Consider the following 24,729-nt stretch of genomic DNA (forward strand, 5'->3'; position numbering starts at 1 on the left):
AACCAACTTAGACCGAGTCAAATGGTCCAAATTGAATAAATATCCAATTTGTTTCAAGCAATACAGTCCAAATTGAACAAATATTACAATATTTCAAAGCCAAGCAGTCCACTACAATCCATTGAATAAATATCAAAATCAAACCAAACCAAGCCAAGCCAAGCCAAACAATTTAAAGCACTTACTTTTTTGTGAGAAGTTGCTGTGAAGTTGCTGTGTAGTACGTGCAGGTAGGCAGTGCTGACTAGCCAAGGTGGCAAACACAACTACCAAGCAGAGCTCACCTAAGCAACTTCCTTTTTCCTGCTAGAGTCTTTCTTGTAGACTTCAATGGGGTTTTGTTTAGGGGACTAGGGTGGTTGTGGCAAAAGCTGATTCTGTGCATTTTATTTGCAATGTTATTAATCTATCTTAAGTAGAATTGGGTCATTTTCCAGGCATTATTCATTGTTAACTTAAATGATGTAATATTTTATGTACAAATATATACTTAAATAAAAGAAAAGCTGAATTGCTTATATGGTCAGAAAGTTTTAAATGGGTGTCTCAGCTGTCTATATGTGTCCACATACCTCACAGCAAGAAGGTCCTGGGTTTGATTCCCAGGTGGAGCTGTCTGGGTCCTTTCTGTGTGTAGTGTGCATGCTTTTCCTGTGTTTGTGTGGGTTTCCTTTAGGTGTTCTAGTTTCCTCCCACAGCCGAAAGACATAAGGTATGGTTAATTGGATATACTAAAGTCTCCCTAGGTAGGTATTAGTGTGGGAGTGTGTTTGCTCTGTGATGGATTGGCAGCCTGTCTGGTGTGTTTCCTGCCTTTCGCCCAGTGAATTGGACCCACTGCGACCCTGAATATGATAAAGTGGTGATAAAATTGACAATGAATAAATATAAAACCGATCAGCCATAACATTAAAACCACCTCTTTGTTTCTACACTCACTGGTCATTTTATCAGCTCCACTTACCATATAGAAGCACTTTATAGTTCTACAATTACTGACTGTAGTCCATCTGTTTATCTACATAGCTTTTAGCTGGCTTTCACCCTGTTCTTTAATGGCCAGGACCACCGCAGAGCAGGTATTATTTGGGTGGTGGATCATTCTCAGCACTGCAGTGACACTGACATGGTGGTGGTGTGTTAGTGTGTGTTGTGCTGGTATGAGTGGATCAGACACAGCAGCACTGCTGGAGTTTTTAATACCATGTCCACTCACTGTCCACTCTATTAGATACTCCTACCTAGTTGGTCCACCTTGTAGATGTAAAGTCAGAGACGATCGCTCATCTATTGCTGCTGTTTGAGTTGCTCATCGTCTAGACCTTCATCAGTGGTCACAGGACGCTGCCCATGGGGCGCTGTTGGCTGGATATTTTTGGTTGGTGGACTATTCTCAGTCCAGCAGTGACACACCACCACCATGTCAGTGTCACTGCAGTGCTGAGAATGACCCACCGCCCATATAATACCTGCTTTGTAGTGGTCGTGAGTCCTGACCATTGAAGAACAGCATGAAAGGGGGCTAACAAAGCATGCAGAGAAATAGATGGACCACAGTCAGTAATTGTAGAACTACAAAGTGCTTCTATATGGTAAGTGGAGCTGATAAAATAAACAGTGAGTATAGAAACAAGTGTCCACATACTTTTGGCTGTATTATGTAACTTTTAATAGTAGATATCTATAAAAGAACCTAATAGGACAATCAACAAATCAAGCTATCAAAAAGCTTTTAATAAGTATTTCTCATTGCACAAACACATTTACCAGGACACATTTGTTTTCCAGCTACATTTACATGGTTTAATGACTCTGACATTGCTTTTAAGCAGCAACAACACTACAATCAGCATGCAATTGTTAATTAATAAAGCAAACCGCTTACAAAAAACAGTCAATTTGATTAGACGCTGCCTGGCAAATTGAGCTGTTTGGAGAGGAATAAATATCAGTCAATCAGCTGTAAGTACAAACAACAAAATCTGCATCAATCTTATTAAGTATTAACTAGAAGTAGCACTTTTTTATCACTTTTTACAGAATGTGGTAGAATTTATTATGCCAAAGTCTAACAGGGCTAAGATAGACTACTTCACTGTGCTCTAGTCAAATGGGAAAAACAGCTGGCTCAAGAACGCTGGAGACGATGGGTGTTGAAGGATAGATTAAGCATCAGAAGTTCTTCAGAATTCTTTACATGGCTCCAAATGACTAAATTATTTCATATTTTCAGGCACTCAGGTGGCACAGTGGTCTATTTTAATAGCCCATTAGGCAGGGTGACCAAAGCCCTGTGATGGATGTGTTTCCCAGTGGACCCAGGATAGAGCAGCTGAAAAAATCCAAGTCAAACAGTCCAGATTGAGCAAATAGCCAATTTTTAACAAGCCAAACAGTCCAAATTGAGCAAATAGCCAAATCAGACCAAGCCAAACAGTCCAAATTGAGCAAATAACCAAATATATCCAAGTCAAACAGTCCAAATTGAGCAAATAACAAAATCAGACCAAGCCCAACAGTCCAAATTGAGCAAATAGCCAAATCAGACCAAGCCAAACAGTCCAAATTGAGCAAATAACCAAATATCTCCAAGTCAAACAGTCCAAATTGAGCAAATAGCCAAATCAGACCAAGCCAAACAGTCCAAATTGAGCAAATAGCCAAATCAGACCAAGCCAAACAGTCCAAATTGAGCAAATAACCAAATATCTCCAAGCCAAACAGTCCAAATTGAGCAAATAACCAAATATCTCCAAGCCACAGTCCAAATTGAGCAAATAGCCAAATCAGACCAAGCCAAACAGTCCAAATTGAGCAAATAACCAAATATCTCCAAGCCAAACAGTCAAAATTGAGCAAATAACCAAATATCTCCAAGTCAAACAGTCCAAATTGAGCAAATAACCAAATATCTCCAAGCCAAACAGTCCAAATTGAGCAAATAGCCAAATCAGACCAAGCCAAACAGTCCAAATTGAGCAAATAACCAAATATCTCCAAGTCAAACAGTCCAAATTGAGCAAATAACCAAATATCTCCAAGCCAAACAGTCCAAATTGAGCAAATAGCCATTTTTGTCCAAGCCCAAATTGAACAAATATCCCAATATGTCCAAGCTAAACATCCAAATTGAGCAAATGACCAAATCAGACCAAGCCAAACAGTTCAAAATAAACAAATATTTAAATATTTCCAAGCCAAACACTCAAAATTGAGCAAATAACCAATTTTGTCCAAGCCAAACAGCCCAAATTGAAAAAATTTCCCAATATTTCCAAGCCAAACAGTCCAAACTGAGCAAATAACCAAATCAGACCAAGCCAAACAGCCCAAATTGAGCAAATAACCAAATATCTCCAAGCCAAACAGTCCAAATTGAGCAAATAGCCAAATCAGACCAAGCCAAACAGTCCAAATTGAGCAAATAACCAAATATCTCCAAGCCAAACAGTCCAAATTGAGCAAATAACCAAATATCTCCAAGCCAAACAGTCCAAATTGAGCAAATAGCCAAATCAGACCAAGCCAAACAGTCCAAATTGAGCAAATAACCAAATATCTCCAAGCCAAACAGTCCAAATTGAGCAAATAACCAAATATCTCCAAGCCAAACAGTCCAAATTGAGCAAATAGCCAAATCAGACCAAGCCAAACAGTCCAAATTGAGCAAATAACCAAATATCTCCAAGTCAAACAGTCCAAATTGAGCAAATAACCAAATATCTCCAAGCCAAACAGTCCAAATTGAGCAAATAGCCATTTTTGTCCAAGCCCAAATTGAACAAATATCCCAATATGTCCAAGCTAAACATCCAAATTGAGCAAATGACCAAATCAGACCAAGCCAAACAGTCCAAAATAAACAAATATTTAAATATTTCCAAGCCAAACACTCAAAATTGAGCAAATAACCAATTTTGTCCAAGCCAAACAGCCCAAATTGAAAAAAATGTCCCAATATTTCCAAGCCAAACAGTCCAAACTGAGCAAATAACCAAATATTTTCAAGCCAAACAGTCTAAAGTTCACAAATATCCAAATATTTCCAAGCCACTGATAAAATTAAAATGAACCTACTTTCTATCCTGCATCTGATCCTACAGAAAGTTCCAGTTTTGCCAGGATAGACAGTCTACTCCTGGTCTCCCTGCTTAAAAACAGTATGGGGACTGGCATTGGTGGAGAGGAAGCATGACGCAATCAGGCAATTGGACGCACTAAAAGGGAGAAAAAGGGGAGAAAATGCATGAAAAAAAATGGAACTACTGGTGGGACTGGAATGCACTCGGCTATGCGGCACCCACACGACTTACTGTACCATTTACATTTACATTTACATTTTCGGCATTTAGCAGACGCTTTTTTATCCAAAGCGACTTACAGTTATGACTGAACACAATTTTGAGCAATTGAGGGTTAAGGGCCTTGCTCAGGGGCCCAACAGTGGCAACTTGGTGGTGGTGGGGCTTGAACCAGCAACCTTTTGATTACTAGTCCAGTACCTTAACCACTGAGCTATCACTGCCCCTACCATCTTGCCATGGCAACCATCTGTGACTCAAATTGTTTACATTTGGCAAAATAATAAGTAAACGTTTATTTAATCCTCACCTCTGATCAGTGTAGGTCAGTTTTGCATCTGATCAACCCCTCGGCCAGTAATTGGTCTACTGTTTTATATATACTTCTGCCCTGCACCCAGTGTTTAAGGGTGGCACCTGAATGAATAAATGATCCTACTCATGGTCGCAGTGGATCTGGGAATATCCAGAAACCCTGAAAATGAGGCATAAATACTTCCTGGACAGGACATCAGTCGATTGGATGGCATCACACACTCACAAACTCACTCCCTTAATTACACCTTGGACAATTTACAATACAATTAATCTTCAGAAGGTTTTTGAAAGCAAACCCTAGTCAGAGTCCCAAGATGTGCTTTGAATTCTGGTCATCGGGACCCTAGTGCCTGCTGTGCCACTATTCTATTAATAAGTAAACACAAGATTTTTTATATTATTATTATAATTAATCACAGCAGCGCTGATGGAGTTTTTAAACACCTCACTGTCACTGCTGGACTGAGAATAGTCCACCAACCAAAAATATCCAGCCAACAGCACCCCGTGGGCAGCGTCCTGTGACCAATGATGAAGGTCTAGAAGATGACCAACTCAAACAGCAGCAATAGATGAGCGATCATCTCTGACTTTACATCTACAAGGTGGACCAACTAGGTAGGAGTGTCTAATAGAGTGGACAGTGAGTGGACACGATATTTAAAAACTCCAGCAGTGCTGCTGTGTCTGATCCATTCATACCAGCACAACACACACTAACACACCACCACCATGTCAGCGTCACTGCAGTGCTGAGAATCATCCACCACATAAATAATACCTGCTCTGTGGGGGTCCTGACCATTGAAGAACAGGGTGAAAGCAGGCTTAAAAGGTATGCAAAGAAAGAGATAGACTACAGTCAGTAATTGTAGAACTACAAAGTGCTTCTATATGGTAAGTGGAGCTGATAAAATGGACAGTGAGTGTAGAAACAAGGAGGTGGCTTTAATGGGTGGTGGGTGTGTGTTCTGGCCTGCGGACCTCTTCTGCCAGCAAGAGCTTAGTGCTAGTGACTTAAAATGTGATTTATCCAAATTGGGACAAAAAAGATTAAATTAAAACAAATAAATTAAATGGAACCAAAATACACAAACACTTTGATATTCTGTTGGTCTTTAATTCCTATTTGTTGGTTTATTGATCCATGGTGCTTAAAAGATGGTGCAGGAGTACCAGCAACACTGTAGACACTGGGTTTGTTGTTTATTCACATTTGCACTGTCCATTAGGATAATAATACCAGCAATAATAATACGCCTTTTGCCTCCCGTTTACTCCCCATCTTTAATTCCCACAATCCCTGTCCGCTGGTCTCGCTGGCATGAGCACAGCCGGCTGATGGAGGAGCAGCATGGCTGGAGCCAGGGTTTCCAGAGCAGGTTTGCGGCTGAGAGCTGGTCTTCCGTGGCTTCGACGCCCTTCGTGTGCTTCCTTGCCGCCTCCATCATGACCTCTATTACCGAGCTGTAATCAGGCTCTGTAGAGGGGGTGAGCGGCGTGGTTTCTGATGGGTCCCTGGACAGGTCGAAAAGCAGTGGCGGGTCATGACGAGTCACGTGGGCCTCGGTACAGAAGCATATGTGAGTATGAGAGCAGACTGTGGTGTTTTCAGGGTAGAAGTTAGGAGTGAAGAGAAAGATTTTCCATATTGAGGTACCTGGTAAAAGGAGAGAGGTGAGAGGTGATCTTAGCAAACCAAGCCATTCCAAAACCAAAGCGATTATTATGGACATAAATTGGAAACGTCAACAAAAAACAGTCCATAAAGCATTTATTTAAGATCAGGCACTGATGTTTGACATAAAGACTTGCCATCTGTAATGACTGGGCTAAAACGTGACAAGAAGGGGTGGACACACAAGCAGAGATGTTTAACAAGACAAGGGGTTCACAAGACAAGACACACTAACACATGACCTAAGCTATTTGCTGATCTAAACACACATGAACAAAGCTAAAGCTAAAGTAAATGCTATGCTAACCGCTAAGCTAACGATAATCTAAACACACAAGAAACCTGACTAAACTATACTAGACCCTAAGCTAAGCTAATACCAAACATGAACAAGACTTACCACTTAGCTTGACTTCTGATCATGAACAAACAAGGGCATGAGCTAACTTGACAAGAGCATGAGCTAGGGTTGCCAACTTTCAGAACTGGAAATAAGGAACACCCTGGGCTGGCGGGTTGGCTGAAGGCATAGGGTGGGGGGTGGTTTGGCGGGTGTTTGCCTGAGTGGGAGGGGGGGGGGGGGGGGTATGCGGTTAGGGTTGCACCTATAAAAAATATAACGGGTTTTACACCATCATAACATTATCAAAATGTTTTATTTAGGCAAAACAACGTGCATAAAGAACATCATGTAACATTTTCTCTCAATAGTGCAAACAACATTTTTACATAATCCAGCTTCACACTGACATGCAGCCCCATTACTGGACTGTGTTGCTTAGGTGAGAAAATCTGGGTGGGGGGGGGTTTAATACAGAACGATTCCATATTTTACAGGGCAGTTGGCAACCCTAGCATGAGCTAACTAACAAAGGCATAAGCTAACTAGGCAAGAGCATGAGCTAGACAAGAGAAGGCCAAACCAATAACGTCTCCCCTGGATGACCCACAGCTGCCTTCTTAAATACCCTGAGCATTACCCCTAAACAAGGTGCAGCTGTGGATCATTAACAGGAGACCAATCACAAAAGGGGTGTTGGCTTGAGACTGTTACTGAGCGGCACAGCACTCATGGAGCACAGAGGCTGGATCCGTGACACCATCAGGTTAAGGCACGTGCGCCTCAATGCAACCAACTGCGTCTGAACAGCTTTAAACATCTAGCAGTCATTTTTTAATTTAAGTCAATTACTTCTTAGCAGTTGGCCTGCAGATCCATCATTACTATGGATGTTTTTTTATATCATTATTATTTTAGCTACTAGTGATAAATTACAAAGGGTGTAATAATCACTATTCATGTCTACAGTGAACAATGTGAGCTAGCGTACAAGCAATTTGCCTGCTTGGTCGTGATGAATATAAGGCTGCACCCTAAATCTCACTCCGCTCACTGCAAACCTGTTCATCACATGCTGTGAGATAATGTCTGCATAGTTAGTTAGACTCACTGTTAGCAGGGTGCCACCTCACAGCGTTCAGATGGGCATTGCAGTAATGGAACATGAACTCGTGTTCTGAATGCTGCACCCGACCTTGCAGCAAGGGCATGAGGTCGTGCCCATCTATCTCCCTAAAAACACACACACACATTCACACAGGTTTAATAATGAATTAAGAATTTAGCATTTTATACTGTAGCCTACAAGTTGCACACGTCAAATTTGACTACACAAATATTCAAATACTTTAAATAATTTTTAAATTTAAATATTTAATTTATATAATTTATTTAATTTTTAATTGAAAAATCCCACAATCCCACAATTTTAAAATAAGGGTAATCTTAAAAAGGTAATGCAAAAAAAACTTATACAAATATATAAAGAATCCAGAGAAATGTTTGTGCACAAAAGGGCGCATCCCCCCCCCCATCACTTCGTAACCAATCTGTTACGCTGGCTATTAGTAGATACGCACTAACGCAGTGCATTAGTAGTATTCGCACACCGGTGCCTTGTTTTGGTGCCTTCATCTATGTCCAGGAAAACACCCAATGGACTCCTGTTCTGTCAGGAGGCTGCACTGGAGGACAGCAAACCGGTCGCTGAGTTTAGGCAGCGGCATAACCAATCAACATGGCAGATCCTGAAAAAGAGGAGGGGCTTATGCTTTAAGAGCCAGGGGGGTAAGGGCGGTCGGCTGTGACGTGTATTCCCCCCCCCTTCAAGATTTTCTCACTGCCCAAAGAAGTACTTGTGACCTTTGATTCCTCACACAGCACTGCTATAAAATTCCAAAAAATTTACAGACTAATCTGGGGAACAAAGGTTCATCAATAAAACCCAGGAAAAGGCAATGTTGAATCAGGAGGAGCTTTATTTAGCCCTGCCAGAGCTCAAACATATCAACACATTGCTTTTTAATTATGTAAATAAGTAACGTTTCTTACTGGTTAAGATTTACCATTCATACTATGGCTATGTACACCATTTACAGACACTTGGAATCTTATTGGTGATTGTTACATTTCCTTGAAATAACAGAACACACTTCTCTGATGGGTATCATACTGTATACTGTGTACTTTTTTACATGTGTTGATTGTGGGTATAAATCTCTGTCTGTCCTTAGCAGTGAATATCAAAATGACCAATGAAAAGATCACGCAATCTCTTTAACGAGTACCTCTACTGGCTGCTAGACCTGTCCATCAAAACCATGTATCTCCTTCTCCTTCCCCTCCGGTACTGTTTGAGAAATGTGTAATGTTTGATCTATACAGTTTATTCAGGTTATTCAATTGCATGATTGTAAACATGATTTATATTTGTACACGTAAGTCCATTTTACATATGAAAGCGACGGACTGACGACTTGATAAAGATATATTTTTATTTCTGTGCTAAATTTGTGGTTTGTTTGCGCCATTACAGTCAGGGCAAAAAGTCTCTTCTTTTTCCTGAAAAGCTGGGTTTTTGGAGATACGTGTTTTTCATCGGACAGTGACGATATGCAAAATACATTTTATTTGTCAACAATGCCCAGAAATGGCCAGTTAAAGCCTCTAATCTGGTCTGGCATTGTTTTTCTGTCATTGTTTGACTGTTACTTATAAAAGATTTTAAATCCGGGATCTACCATGGTATGGGGATGTATTTGTACCCATGACATAATCATGGCGTATGTTGGAAACATGTGAGGACACCATCAATGCTGTAAAAATACGTAGAACTATGCTCTTTCTAGGTTACTTTTGTTAGGGACGTCTTGCTTATTTCAACATGACAACAAGCTATATTCTGCAGTAATGAAAGAGTGTGGGTGCTATACAGGCCTGCCTGCAGTCCAGGCCTGTCTGACTGCAAAAACTTATGGCATGTTATGTAGTCCAAATCATGACAACAAAGCCCTGTACAATTGGATATTTTTTTGTCCTTAGTCTAGACAAGATTACTAGGCACTACAGGTGGCATAGTGGTAATGTATGCTAGCCCACTACCGCTGAAATCCAGGGATCCAGAGTTCGAATCTCGGCTGTGCTACTGGCTGGTCAGGCGTCTTCCTGGACATGAAAGGCTGTTTCAGCCACCCCCTCGGACATTAGCCAAAAAATTGTCAGTGCACTCTCAGTGCCAGCCCCAAGACCGGATAAAAATACAAGGGTTGCATCAGGAAGGGCATCCAGTGTAAAAACTGTATCCAGTCTGGTATGTGGACCAGATATGCTGAAGCTACCCCTAAATACGTGATAAAATGTGTATTATTGTAATCTTAATACAGATTAGATAGACTTTAAAATCACTGCTTTTTTAATACTGACCAGATTTTCGTGAGAAATCAGGGTTTCTACTTTTCTAGAACCAAAGAAGGACAGGATATAATAAATAAACCAAGATTCTTATAAGCCTTCATTGTGATTGGCAGATTAACCACATCCCTAGATAACAGACTTGCCTGTCATTGGGTATGTCAGCCTCTGCTAATTTCACCACAGTAGGGAAGACGTCCATGTTACTGGTGAGCTTGTCGATAACCTTTCCTTTGGGTAGTGTGTCCGGCCAGTGGAAAATGCCTGGCACACGGATTCCTCCTTCCCAATTGGTCGATTTTCCAGCTGCTCAAATTACATAAACATAACAACCATAACAACTTTTAAGGTTTGATACAGATTAATTAAATTAGACCAAAAAATGATAATAACACAATGAGAAAAGCAAGTTCACCAACTGGGACCAACTGACCGTAATTTGACTATTTACAGGGGTTTTCATAACTGGGGAACAAATGGCACAAATTTATTGATTAAAATATGCCTAACTAGCTAGGGCTTCTATGATATTGGCAAGTGGGACAGTGCATGAGTCGCATACACCAAGATAACACTACAGAACTAAGTGCTTGACCCAGAGATGGGGAGTCGCACGTAAGTTGCACACACAGAGACTTCAGACTCGACTCGGACTTGTTACAAATGACTTGTGGACAACAGAAGTCAGCAACATTAGTTACGTGTGAATTATATACATATATATGATCCGACATCATTCTGATAGTGTCATTTTCTGCTCTCTAATAACGCTCCGGCTGTCTTAACCCGCAACACACACAATGGGTAAATGTTCCAGCCAGCTTCCGGCGTAGTGATGAAGCGTTGCTCCCTACTCCCTACACAGTTTGAAGTTCACTTCATTTGAACATTTTCGTTACCTTTGGATTGCAATCTCACTTAAAATGGTGGAATACCCTATGTAGTGCACTTCACAGGAACAGATAATGTGAATGGAATGCTCCTACAGAATTGGCGCTAATGGTTGGAAGAACCGCTTTCTGAACCAATCAGACCTTCTGATTGTAATTGTTTAGTAAGAAATGCTGTTATTTGCATTTATTCAGTTTGCGTCACACAGATGATGTGTCAGTTAAACGCTTGATTGGCTTTCTAATGAGTTAGTGTTTTACTTCACAACCGGAAAAAGTTTGGAGGTTTTTAATTCTAAGCACTTTTACAAAATAACGGATTATATTCCTAATGGGACACACGCTTATAAATTTAATAACAACATAAGCTAAAGACTCGTGACTCGACTCGAACTCGTATTTTGTGACTTGTGAACATCTCTGGCTTGACCGGTACAGTAAGAGGGTCGATGGTTTTGGTACACTACGGACGACATACCGCTCCCATGATTCGAGTCCACTTGTCTCAAGGCTCACTGCAAACCCATGCAATGCTTTTAGATCACTCAGTATAATGAAATATCATCCCGATAGACGAGGTCTCCTCTTGGATGACAATACCCACATTAACAGGGTGTTAATGGTGACAGAAAGGTTTGATGAGAATACATAATGTACAAAGGAAGCTGTGTTTTTTCTCCAGTCACGCTCTCATTCTCGACCCAGTTGAACACATTAGTATTCGTTTCAGGAACTCTTGAGCGAGCACTTATACAAGCGCTCTTGTGGCCACTTGGCATTTCAAATAAAATAGTAAATATTGACCTGGGGCAGGGTTTCTCGAACACAGGACAATGAAACATAAGTGGGCCACAAAGCTCCCGCTGGCTCTATGCTCAGGGGGTCTTACTGGTCCAGTGGCCATGTCTTAATTATACGTAAATATACGTAATTAGCATTTATGTTTTCCAAAAACCATTTGTACTGATGTAAAAGCCAGTATATACATCCACTGTTGGGCCCTTAAGCAACCTCGACTCCTGGGGCACCGTATATTGGCTGGGATATGCCACAAAAGAATTTCATTGCACTGTACACCTGTATATGTATATATGATGAATAAAGGCATTCTATTTTAATCTATTCTATTCTAAGCTGATATAAACCACCTCAAAGCCCTCAAAGATTAGTCAATTTTTTTAATTAAAAAACTACAGCCACACTGCCTAGGTCAGCCTGGCCCTCTTAGTTTGATCAAGGGTACCGATAAGATGTTATATATTAGACGACTGGGTCAGAGCATCTCAAACTGCATAAAAACTGCAGCTCTTGTGGGGACAAAAGTGGTCCAAGGGAGGAATAGTGGTAAACCGGTGACAGGATCATGGGCGACCAAGGCTTATTGATGCACGTGGGGAGCGAAGGCTGACCTGTGTGGTCCGATCCAACAAACAAGCTACTGTAGCTCAGATTGCTGAAGAAGTTAATGCTGGTTAGTCATATAAGTTTTTTATATGACATACTACGTTTTTTTATTTATTTATTTATTTTATTTTATTTTTTTATTTTATTCTATTTATTCAATTACATCATAGTGTGTAAAACATTACTTGTGTACTTTAATTCTTTGTACTTTAATACTTTTTGCTTTAATGTACCTGGAGCTGCTGTAATAACTGACTTTCCCTATGAGATTAATAAAGTTATCTATCTATCTATCTATCTGTCTGTCTGTCTGTCTGTCTATCTATCTATCTACGTATCTATCTATCTATCTATCTATCTATCTATCTATCTATCTATCTATCTATCAATCTATCTACTGTATCTATCTATCTATAAAGGTGTCAGACACCATGCCTCGACAGATCAGGGCTGTTTTGGCAGCAAAAGGGGGACCAAAACAATTTCAGGAGGGGTAGTCATAATGTTATGCCTGATCGGTATAAATATATACATACAGGACGTTTTGTCCTGTGAGTTTTGAAGACCCACTGCAAACCTGACCAGGATGAAATAAGTGAAAATGATTCTATTCACTGATTTATAATTACTTATTATAGACATAGCTGATCTAGCCAGGCTTTCTTGGATTTATACAGAACCCACCTTTATAGATGCCGCTGTAACCTCTGTGCACCTCCCCATGGATGGAGATCTCCTCTAAGTGCGGCCCCTGATCCGAGGTCAGATACACCAGTGTTTTCTCTGTCAGTTTTAGCCGCTCCAGAGTCTTCATTATCTGACCTGAAGAATAAAATATGACACATTTTGATGGGATTATTCCGAAAGTACTGCACTGTATGGCCAAAAGTATCCAGACACCTGACCATGAGCTTGGTCATTATTCTGAACTTAGCTTACACTCCTCTAAAAAGGCTTTATTATAATTTTAGAGTGTGTTTGGAATCCCGGTTGGACGAAAGGGACTGGCTTATAAATAGGGTTCCAATTCATCCCACAGCTGTTTAGAAAGTTGAGGTCAAGGCTCCACTGATTTTTTTTTTGTGGGTCTTGCTTTGTGCATTGGGGTACAGTCATGCTAAAACAGTAAAAGAAGGCGCCCCAAGACAGTTGGTGTGTGGTGGGGCTTGAACCGGCAACCTACACCGACCAGGAATAACATTATGACCACTGGCAGGTGAAGTGAATAACACTGATTATCTCTTTATCACGACACCTGTTAGTGGGTGGGATATATTAGGCAGCAAGTGAACATTTTATCCTCAAAGTTGATGTGTTAGAAGCAGGAAAAATGGGAGAGTGTAAGGATTTGAGCGAGTTTAACAAAGGCCAAATTGTGATGGCTAGACGACTGGGTCAGAGCATCTCCAAAACTGCAGCTCTTGTGGGGTGTTCCCGGTCTGCAGAGGTCAGTATCTATCAAAAGTGGTCCAAGGAAGAAACAGTGGTAATCTAGCGACGAGGTCATGAGCGGCCAAGGCTCATTGATGCACGTGGGGAGTGAAGGCTGGCCCAGGTGGTCCGATCCAACAATTGTATGCACCTGTGAGCAATGGGTATGAATAAAACACCAGGACTCAGTAATTAGGAAGGTGTCCTTATACTTTTAGCCATTGTCTTTTTTTTTTCATTTTATGCAACTTCAGTGTGCTTTGGGTTACTATGCTAACTTTGGACTTAACTCTTCATTCCTAGTACTATTCTTATTCCATTAGACTTGGCCAGACTGCCAGTCCCTGCTGCGAAACAGCATCTCCATATAATACCACAACCAAATTTTATAATAGGAGTGGTGTTAAATTGTTAAATTTACATCACACATATTATGTTAAATTCAAAACGAACTGTTCCACTTTGATCCCAGTCGACCTCAAGATTTACTATTACTTTGACCTTCAGTCACAGTAGCTTTTCTAATAAGTATTTTTAATTAAACTAAGGTGTCAGGCTGACCTAGGCTGTAGTTTTTTAATTTCAAAAAAATTAAACTTTGAGGGCTTCGAGATGGTTTTATATCAATTTAGAATAGAATACAATAGAACGCCTTTATTTGTCATATTTACATATATGCATATACCAGTGTACAGTACAATAGAAATTCTTACTTGGCATATCCCAGCTTGTTTGGAAGCTGGGGTCAGAGCACAGGGTCAGCCAGGGCCTTGCTCAAGGGCCCAACAGTGGCTGCATGATAGAGCTGGGATTCAAACTCTCAACCTTCCAATCAATAGCCCAATACTTAACCCATTAGGCTACCACTGTCTCATTTCCAACTTCATATTAATAATCAGTACCTACACTCCAGTCCACCTCCATGACGGCGTCACCATACAGGCCGTGTCGGCTTTTTCCACGAAACATGGGAGACGCAAACAGAGCTGTGTGGACTTGTAGGAAGGGGAAGAAGAGCAGGAACGGTCTGGCTGAGTTCCTGTCAAACAATGTTAAACAGACATTATTTGATCATAGGGCTGCAACGATTAGTCGACATAATCAATAACGTCGACTATAAAAATTTGTCGACATATAATTTCATTGTCGACGCGTCGTTATTATTGCAACGCACTAAATGAACTGCAGGGGGCGCAGCATCGCTTCCATGGCGCAGCGGGGAGTTTATGAAGACAGATAAAGAGACCGAAACTTTCTGAAGTATGGGAGCATTTCAGCCAAAATAAACCAAAGAAACGAGCTGAATGCAGACACTGCAGAGCAGAGTTGTGGTTTCACGCCAGCAACACGGTGATCCATGAGTATCTGAAACGCGAGCACCCTGCAGCCGTGATGACCAGCGTTATTTAGGACAGGTAAGTTTTTACATCGTTTTGTGCTTTAACCAATGTAGTTAATGTTTGTAAGTACCTGTCGGAAAACTTCCTAAGAGATCGCTATTTTTTAGGTTTGATAGCTAAGCTAACGCATTAAGTGCAATAGTTAATCAGTGATTTATTAGGAGTAACGTTATATAACAACGTTATAGCCTAACGTTATTTTTTGCTCACGTTAATGAGAGCATTCATTCTAAATAATAAACGTTCTCCACTTAATAGTAGCTAGTTAGCTCAGCAGATAATTCAGTTAAGATATTTAACCTGTTATGGTTTAGTTGGCATAGCCAGTACACTATTTGATTAAACTATCAAGCTTAAGTTTCAAATTCATGTTTCATGGGTCATTATTTTAATTTGATATTAGAACTTAAATAACATAACAGAGTTTTGTTATGTTTAGGCAGAGTTTAACTAAAATAATCGTTAGTTGCAGCCCTATTTGATGAGGGTTTATTTTATGTCAAATACAGTCATGAACAATTTTGTATCTCTTTGGACTGTGGGAGCCGCCATGTCACCCTCTATGTGTATAGAACCACGCTATTCTGTCAGAAGTGTTCGGCCACTTGTGTGGTCAGATCACCTGAGTAGTCAACCATGACATTTTTCAGCTTATTTGCATTTTAATTTCAAATCTCTTGGTACTTTATGAAGTCCATGATGCCATGTTTTCCAACAAGGATGCCAGGGCCTTTTAAGGAAAAACAACTGCCTTAAATATTTAATTAGCATCTAATCATCGATGGATAGACTTGGAGACTTGGTAACCTGAAATACTAGGTGTTTCTGGGAAATGTTTTAGCCTTTACCCATCTTCCTCATGAAGGAGGGTTAAACAGACTTTTGTTCTTCTCCAGGCAAATTCTTTACCGCTCCAGTTCTATTAAACCTTCTTAATTATTGCCATAGCAGTTAATATGGGAATTTTCAAGGATGGTATTTTAATAGCCAAGTAGTGTAATAAAATAAAAACACAGTGTTCCTTACAATAACTTTTATTTGATTGCAGACAGGATGAACCTGAGATATTTCATGTTTTATCTGATCAACTTCATTTAATTTATTAATAAACATCCATTCCTGCATTTCAGGCCTGCAACACATTCCAAAAAAAGTTGGGACGGGGCGATTTAGGGCTAGTAATGAGATGAAAAAACTAAATAATAATGCGATTTTAAACAGGTGATGTCAACAGGTGATTGTAATCATGGTTTGGTACAAAAGCAGCATCCAGGAAAGGCTGAGTCTTTGATGAGTAAAGATGATCAGAGGATCTTCAGTTTGTCAACAAATGTGTGAGAAAATGATTGAAATGTTTAAAAACAATGAACCTCAAAGAAAAATTGGAAAGGATTTGCATATTTCTCCCTCTACAGTGCATAATATCATTAAATGATTCATGGAATCAGGAGGATTTTCAGTGCATGAAGGCCAAAAGCGCAAGCTTAAGCTGAACACTCGTGATCTTCAAGCAAATCCCTCAGACGGCACTGCATCAAGAACCGCTACTCAACAATAGCTGATATAACCACATGGGTGAGGGATTACTTTGGCAAACCTTTGTCAAGCACTACAATACAGAGTTACATGCACAAATGCCACTTAAAAACTTTACTGTACAAAAAAGAAGTCTTATGTTAACCATGTCCAAAAGCGGCTTTGACTTCTCAGGGCTCAGAGGCATCTAGGATGGACCATCACATAGTGGAAACGTGTATTGTGGTCAGATGAATCAGGGACAACCCCGTACTGTTGCACATCTTAAGATGACAAAATAAAAGCTGAAACACTAAATCACTTGGTCTCCTCGGTGCCAAAACGTCTTTTAAGTGTGGTGAAAAGGAATGGCAACATTACAAAGTGGTAAATACTTTACTGTCCCAACTTTTTTTTTTGGAATGTGTTGCAGACCTGAAATGCAGGAATGGATGTTTATTAATAAATGAAATGAAGTTGAGCAGATAAAACATGAAATATCTCAGGTTCATCCTGTCTGCAATCAAATAAAAGTCAAAGTAAATGTAAGAAACTCTTTTCCTTGCCGTCCCAACTTTTTCTGATTCGGGGTTGTATTTTTTAACCTTTCTCTTGAATTTATCCTGTCACCTTATATTTATACTCTAAAATAGGAAATCTTTAATATCTCCTTAAAGAATAAGCATGAAATTCTGCTAGCACACAGCTCAGCTCTTCTACCGGTCGGCTGAGTGCCCCCCAGTGCCTGCAGCAAACAAAATTGGCCACTGTTCTGCTGGGTGGGGAAAGACTGGACTAAAAAAGAGGGTGGGGTCTTCAATGGTTAGAAACCGATGCACCTGTACAGAAATGGAGGAATGCGGAGATCAGTGTGTGACTCTCCATGTGTGAGACTGGCCTCATGTGTGAATCCAACCAAGTATGGGTGAATAAGAAGGGGTCGGTGGACTGTGTGTGCGTCAAAGGGAGGGTGTGTCAAGCGAATATATATCCTTCTTGGATGCGATCAGGGTCCCCAGCACAATTTTATGTAATTGGTTACGCTAATATTAGGGAGAAAAAGGAGAAAATGCATAAATAATATAGTAAAATAATCACTTCACTTATAAAGTAGACTCAAGCTGACATTTTAGTAACATTTTACCACTTTTACCAAGGGTAACAATAATTCTGGACCTGAGTGTGCAGCCTTGAAACCTTTCCAGGCAAGAACTAGCAGCAGAATGGATACGCACTTGACAAATCATTAGAAAGAACGAGCACTCTCAAACCTTTCCAGGAACTCGACGGCCTCCGAGGTCATCCTCTGCGTGAGATTCTCGGACACGTACGGCTGCTCCACCACCTCGTGTCCTCTCATCAAGAAGCAGTTGAAGTAGGGAAACGTGAGCACGAACAAGAAAAACAAACCCATCGCTGTGAGTATCGTCCCCCCCAGGCACAAAGCCAGCCTGCGGGACACGGTCACCACTCCTTTAGCATGCAGCAGGAGCAGGGTGAGGAGGCCGGTGCCCAGCGCTCTGTAAGGAATGTGGGCACGGACGTTGTGGAAGACGGATCCGTGGCCCGGCTGGCAGTCGCGCAGGTTTGTCGTGGTGATGCCGTAGAAGTGCTGGAAGCCGTGAGAGCTGGGATGGTGGCAGTGATCGCTACTGTGTTCGCAGTTCAGACCCAGGTGCCACTTTCCTGCCAAGACATTTCATTACATGAGTACAGTTAGCTTCAAAATGATTGGCACCCTTAGTAAATGTGTGAAAAAAATCATGAAAAATGTCTGCGATTAATTAACTTAATTATACCTGCAATACACAATGTAACAGAAATCCATCAAATAAATGCAATAAATATATAAAAATATATATCTGAGACAAAACCTCATCAGAATTATTTATACACTTAGACTCACTTACTCACTTTCTTAACCACTTATCCAATTAGGGTCGCGGGGGTTGGGGGACGGGTGCTGGAGCCTATCCCAGCATTTCAATGGGCGCAAGACACACATTAACACCCTAGACGGGGCGCCAGTCTATCGCAGGGCAGACACACACCCATTCACCTATAGCGCAATTCAGTGTCTCCAATTAACCTGACTGCATGTTTTTGGACTGTGGGAGGGTTTACTCCGGGCGCTCCGGTTTCCAAAGACATAGACATGCAAGTGAGGTGAATTGGAGATACTAAATTGTCCATGACTGTGTTCGATATAACCTTGTGTGAACTGATAAACCTTGTGTAATGAGTAACTACCGTTCCTGTCGTGAATGTAACCAAAGTGTAATACATGACGTTAAAATCATAATAAACAAACAAATGACATCTACCTAATAAATATTGAAGATTAACTGTTGTAAATTAAGCTTGTATTTTGTGTGATGTATATTGCAAACCAATAAGAGCTGTGGCGTATCCCTGTTCCTCCAGGATTTTGGCGAACGTAAGCTCCTTCGCGGGAAGACCTCCAGACGCAGCTGCCAGAATATATACCCCAATTTGGCCATAACTCGCCATTCCTGCAGCAAAATCACACACAGTTAGTGTTAGGAAGGAAATTCTGATTGAAAATTATAGTGCAAATTGACCAATTCATTTTAATCAGGACTGAAGTGGATTCAGAGCTTAGATGAAACACCTAGTCACGTATATTCAGTTGTATCACAAACTCAATCATTCACATTCACTTCTACTAAGGGGTAATAAGAAGCTTTTTCAATGGGCGGATGGATAAAATAGATATCATGTGTACTTCTGCAAACTACATAGTAAGAATTCATTCATTCATTGTCTGTTTTACCACCGCTTTATCCTATTCAGGGTCGCAATGGGTACAATTCACCGGGCGAGAAAGGTAGGAACATCCTGGACAGGTTGCAGTCCATCACAGGGCAAACACACACACACACACACACCTAAGGCAATTTAGTTCCTCTAGTTGCCCTGATAGCATGTCTTTGGACTGTAGGAGGAAACCGGAGCTCTCAAAGGAAACCCACAAACACAGGAGAAGATGCAAACTCCACACAAAAAGGTGCTGGCCACCCCAGCCACTGTACCTCCTGGTAGTGAGAATCTTTTTTTTTTTTTTTACAAACAAAAAAATTTAATAAAATAAATGAATAAATAAAATAAAATTAATAAATAAAATAAATGAATAAATAAAATACATATGACAAAAAAATTTAACAAAAATAAAAACAATCAATTCTTTAATTTGTTCAATTGCATTATGCCTAATAAAATCATTTACTTTTTTTATTACTTTATAAATGTTTAAATTATAAATAGATAAATAACAAATACATAATAAAAATCTGTTTAATAAAATAAATAAATAAATAACCCCTACCACTTTTCCCATTTCAAAATATTTTGTTGTCTTATCCTCCGTCTTATCCTCCGTTTCCTAGAGTAGTGGTCCCCAACCACCGGACCAGTCCTCCCTTCCGCGCCGGTCCGTGAAATTATATCTTATATGAAACAGATCCATGGTGCAAAAAAGGCTGGGAGACGTTGCTTTAGATTACCAAGTAGATGTTAGGGGTTTAGGTAGTAGTCTCAGGTAGTGTATGTGTGTGTATAGAAAGAACTTGTTTGTAAATTTGTGGCCTTAAAGTCAGACGTGTTTACGTCAAAGTTTTAATCAATGGCAGCAAATTAAATCCCATTCTAGTCTCCACTTAATGAAAGTACTTGTGTTGAAGATAAAAAAAATGTTAGTCGTCCTTATCCTGAAGACTGGCTCATGTAAGTGGGACGTCAGGATGTTTAAAAATGCTTTTCCAGTGTAAATAGGTATATTGTATGCATTAAAATGTTTAGAGCTTAATAAACTCCAGTCCTCAGAGCTATTGCTGCTGACCTGATCGTATGGGGTATCTGCCGGTGAGGAAAGCGGCTCGGCTGGGTGTACATAAAGGAGATGCAGCAATGTGTTGGGTCAGCTTCAGTCCATCTTCAGTCAGTCTGTCAATGTGAGGGGTCCTGGCATGGAAAACAAAGCACACACTTTATTAAACAAAACAGTTTTGTTTAGAATCATGATGATTCTGAATTACAAACTTATGACAGTAACTTATACACCAATCAACCATAACATTAAAACCACCTCCTTGTTTCTACACTCACTGTTCATTTTATCAGCTCCACCTACCATACAGAAGCACTTTGTACTTCTACAATTACTGACTGTAGTCCATCTGTTTCTCTGCATGCTTTGTTAGCCCCCTTTCATGTTGTTCTTCAATGGTCAGAACTCTCCCAGAACCACTACAGAGTAGGAACTATTTAGGTGGTGGATCATTCTCAGCACTGCAGTGACACTGATATGGTGGTGGTGTGTTAGTGTGTGTTGTGCTCGTATGAGTGGATAAGACACAGCAGCACTGTAACTGCTGGACTGAGAATAGTCCACAAACCAAAAATATCCAGCCAACAGCGCCCCGTGAGCAGCGTCCTGTGACTGATAAACGTCTAGAAGATGACCAACTCAAACAGCAGCAATAGTTGAGCGATCGTCTCTGACTTTACATCTACAAGGTGGACCAACTAGGTAGGAGTGTCTAATAGAGTAGACAGTGAGTGGACACGATATTTAAAAACTCCAGCAGCGCTGCTGTGTCTGATCCACTCATGCCAGCTCAACACACACTAACACACCACCACCATGTCAGTGTCACTGCAGTGCTGAGGATTATCAGTTTTAATTTAATTTTAAATTAAAAATCAGATTAAATTAAATTTCAATAGTTTTGTGGCATTTCTATTTCACTGTCAACAACTTTAGTTAGCTTTTGCTTTGATTAAATCTTGCCTCTCAATTTCATTTTCAATAACAGCTCCTAAAAACATGATGACACTTTTATAAATGGATATTTTGAAGGCTAAATTAAGAACTAGCAAACCTCAACTATACCACTCTGCCTACAAAATAAATCATCACCATTTATTGATCTTTAATTGCACCATGCATTTTATCTCTATAGGTGCTCATTTTAAGCTGCCTTTTTAATGCTTTTCATAGCTGGACTGCTGCTACATATGAAAAACACTCAGTCCCCGAAGGCCTGAAATGAAAGCTGACAGTGACGCCATGCAGCCTACTTTAGAGTCGTGTTTCCATAGCATCCAAGGTCTCCTATTCCCAGATCATCCACCATCATTAGGATGAAATTAGGCTTGGATATAGCTTGAACCGAAGGGGTGCAGAGCAGCGAGCTGAGAAAGAGCAGGGTCCATGGGGGCTTCATGCTGCATAAAGACAAATGAAAAAGAACAAAGCGCTAGGAAAAGCAATATTCTTTACCAATATATTCTCGTCATACATATATATAAGGGCAATGGGACATTAAATGCAAAGGCAATTTTTGTTATGCTTCATCCAACCCCCTTTTCTAGAAAGGTTTGACAAATGCAGTAAAAATCTGTCATATGTCATTTTTCTTAAACGCTTATTTAACTGACCAAAGCACAAGAAATGACTTGTGATGTTTTTGCTGGCCAACTGACCAAATTATACACAAATTTTGAATTTGATGCCTGAAAAACATAAAAAAAACACAGTTGAGACCGAAACAAATAAGAGTGAAACGTGTACAAATTACACAATATTCAAATTACACAGTTTTAGCAGGTGAACTGGTAACAGAATTGGCATCAAGATGAGTTATAAAACAGCGATTTATCAACAACTCAGGCTTTGCCAGCAAAGATGGGTCGTGGCTCACTAGCTGTGCCAAGATTGCGAATAATTAGGCTGCTCAGGTGGCGCAGCGGTAAAAAGTACGCTAGCACACCAGAGTTGGGGTTTCGAATACATCGTATCGAATCTCAGCTCTGCCTTCCGACTGGGCTGGGCGGCTGCATGAACAACGATTGGCTGTTGTTTATAGGGGTAAAAAGTCGGACCATAGGTCCTCATAACTGGTGCAACTGACTGATGGCGCCTGCACAGCGCTGAGGAATAATGCTGATGGGGGTGTGGCCCTTTGTACACAGTGCCCGTCAGTGTATGAACTCGACTCGTGCAGGTGAAAAATGCAGTCTGTACTGACTGTACGTGCCGGAGGGGGGGTATGTCAGTTGAGAGGTGTTCTCAGTCAGCGGTGAAGGGTCGATTCAGTATAGAGAGGACATAATCAGGGTAATTGGACACGACTAGATTAGGGGAGAAAATTGGGGGAAAAAAGTGAGAAAAATTGAAAACTAAAAAAAGAAAATACACATAATTTAGTCTTTTACCATCTACCATACATAAAATTGTGAAAAAATTCAGGAAATCTGGAGAGGTTTCAGCTAGTGGAGGGCAAGACTGGAAACCATTACTCAATATAAGTGACCTTTGAGCCCTCAGATTGCACTGCATGAGAAGTCGTCATAACTCTGTATAGCCTAGCTGCAGTTCAGACCTGTCTCTATTGATGGAGATTCAGACAATGGTGACGTCAAGCAAAAATGAGCAAAAAGTTCATTTGCAAAAGTGTAACAATTAGTACCCTCAATTCCTCAAGTAGTTTAAAAAAGTTGAAATAACATAGAGGTAAACATGACTCCTATTTTTTATGTGTTGCAGGCATCAAATTCTTAATTTGTTTATATTTACAAATATATATTTATTTATTGTCCACTTAGTGATCTTTTTTTAATTAATTACAGCTTCTTGTTTTATTTATTTATTTTAATTATTTTTTAATTTCTCAAAAATGTCCCAGACTGGGTTTGTAGGATGAGTAGAAATAATATATAACATTAATGGGGGATTATATCAGGCCTTTATGGCTAATTTATGGCAAACTTTTTTTAGGTTTTAGGACTACATATGACCATCCAGTTACATTTCTTCTTTTTTTTTTTTTTAAATTAATTAATTAATTTTTATATTTTCTTTATGCATTTTCTCCCCTTTCTCCCTTTTAGCGCGTTCAATTGCCCGATTGGGTCATGCTTCCTCTCCACCAATGCCGATCCCTGCTCTGATTGAGGAAAATTAAGCTACCCCACACCCCCTCCGACACGTGGGCAGCATGCCGTATGCATCTTATCACCTACACTTTGACGAGTGCAGTGCAGCTCAGCGTTGTGTATGGAGAGACACACCCTGAGAGCACTCTTTTCTCATCTCTGTGCAGGCGCCATCAATCAGCCAGCCGAGGTCGTAATTGCACCAGTCATGAGAGAGAGACCCCATCCGGCTTAGTCCCGCCCATATCTGAACAAAAGGCCAATCGTTGTTCATGTCGCCGCTCAGCCTTAGCCGGCAGGCAGAGCCGATATTCGATACGATGTATTCGAGATCCCAGCTCTGATTCCAGAGTGTGTGTGTTCCAGCGTGTGTGTGAGCGGCCACATTTCTTAAATAGTGACAATTTAACATTTTCTAAATCTTGGCAAGAGAGCATCTTAGTCATACATCTTAGTTAGAATAAAACTAGCCCTATTTATATGGGCAATCATAACCCTAAATCACATTATAACTCATTCTAGACCATCTAATTAATCATCTAAGTTGGTGTACGTATATTTTGATACAGCATTTTTAAGAGACCCATACACGGTGGCTAAGTGGGTAGCACTGTCATCTCACAGAAAGAAGGTCCTGGGTACGTTCCCCAGGTGGGGCGGTCTGGGTCCTTTCTGTGTGGAGTTTGCATGTTCTCCCCGTGTCTGCATGGGTTTACTCCAGCAGTCCAAAGACATGCAAGTGAGTTGAATTGAAGATACTAAATTGTCCATGACTTGTGTTCGATATAACCTTGTGAACTGATGAATCTTCTGTAAAGAGTAACTACTGTTTCTGTTATGAATGTAACCAAAGTGTAAAACATGACGTTAAAATCCTAATAAACAAACAAACAAACAAGAAACCCATGAATCATTGTATACAAAAACGTTTAGCAATGGGTGTGTGATACACCTGAACTATATAGTGTACAATAGGTGCAAAACACATTCAGGGTGCAGGTCCATCACAGACAACCTTACTCTCACAAATTGACCATCACATCTGTGGGCAAATCAATGAAGCCCAGCACGTTTTTGGAGAGTA

At 40.3% G+C, this 24,729-nt stretch overlaps 1 protein-coding gene across 1 annotated transcript; it reads right to left on the bottom strand.

Moving 5' to 3' along the window:
• Positions 1 to 5,715: 5,715 nt before the first annotated feature.
• Positions 5,716 to 21,934, bottom strand: sts (steroid sulfatase (microsomal), isozyme S). Its single transcript, XM_063009749.1, has 9 exons — positions 21,789 to 21,934; positions 20,548 to 20,669; positions 19,079 to 19,201; positions 17,960 to 18,374; positions 14,676 to 14,812; positions 13,027 to 13,164; positions 10,195 to 10,354; positions 7,749 to 7,870; positions 5,716 to 6,279 (listed from the first exon to the last, which is right to left on the bottom strand). Exons 1-9 carry the CDS (start codon positions 21,932 to 21,934, stop codon positions 5,894 to 5,896), a joined length of 1,749 nt encoding a protein of 582 aa, XP_062865819.1. The 3' UTR covers positions 5,716 to 5,893.
• Positions 21,935 to 24,729: the final 2,795 nt, after the last annotated feature.

This window comes from Trichomycterus rosablanca, chromosome 15, assembly GCF_030014385.1.
Source record: "Trichomycterus rosablanca isolate fTriRos1 chromosome 15, fTriRos1.hap1, whole genome shotgun sequence".
Classification (NCBI taxonomy): domain Eukaryota; kingdom Metazoa; phylum Chordata; class Actinopteri; order Siluriformes; family Trichomycteridae; genus Trichomycterus; species Trichomycterus rosablanca.

Coding starts and splice junctions, on each gene's coding strand:
- sts (XM_063009749.1), bottom strand. CDS start 21,934: ATGAAGCCCCCATGGACCCTGCTCTTTCTCAGCTCGCTGCTCTGCACC. Junction 13,165..14,675: donor GGAGGTGGACTGGAGTGTAG/GTACTGATTATT, acceptor TTTATTCTTCAG/GTCAGATAATGAAGACTCTG. Junction 7,871..10,194: donor GCTGACATACCCAATGACAG/GCAAGTCTGTTA, acceptor GTGTGTTTTTAG/GGAGATAGATGGGCACGACC.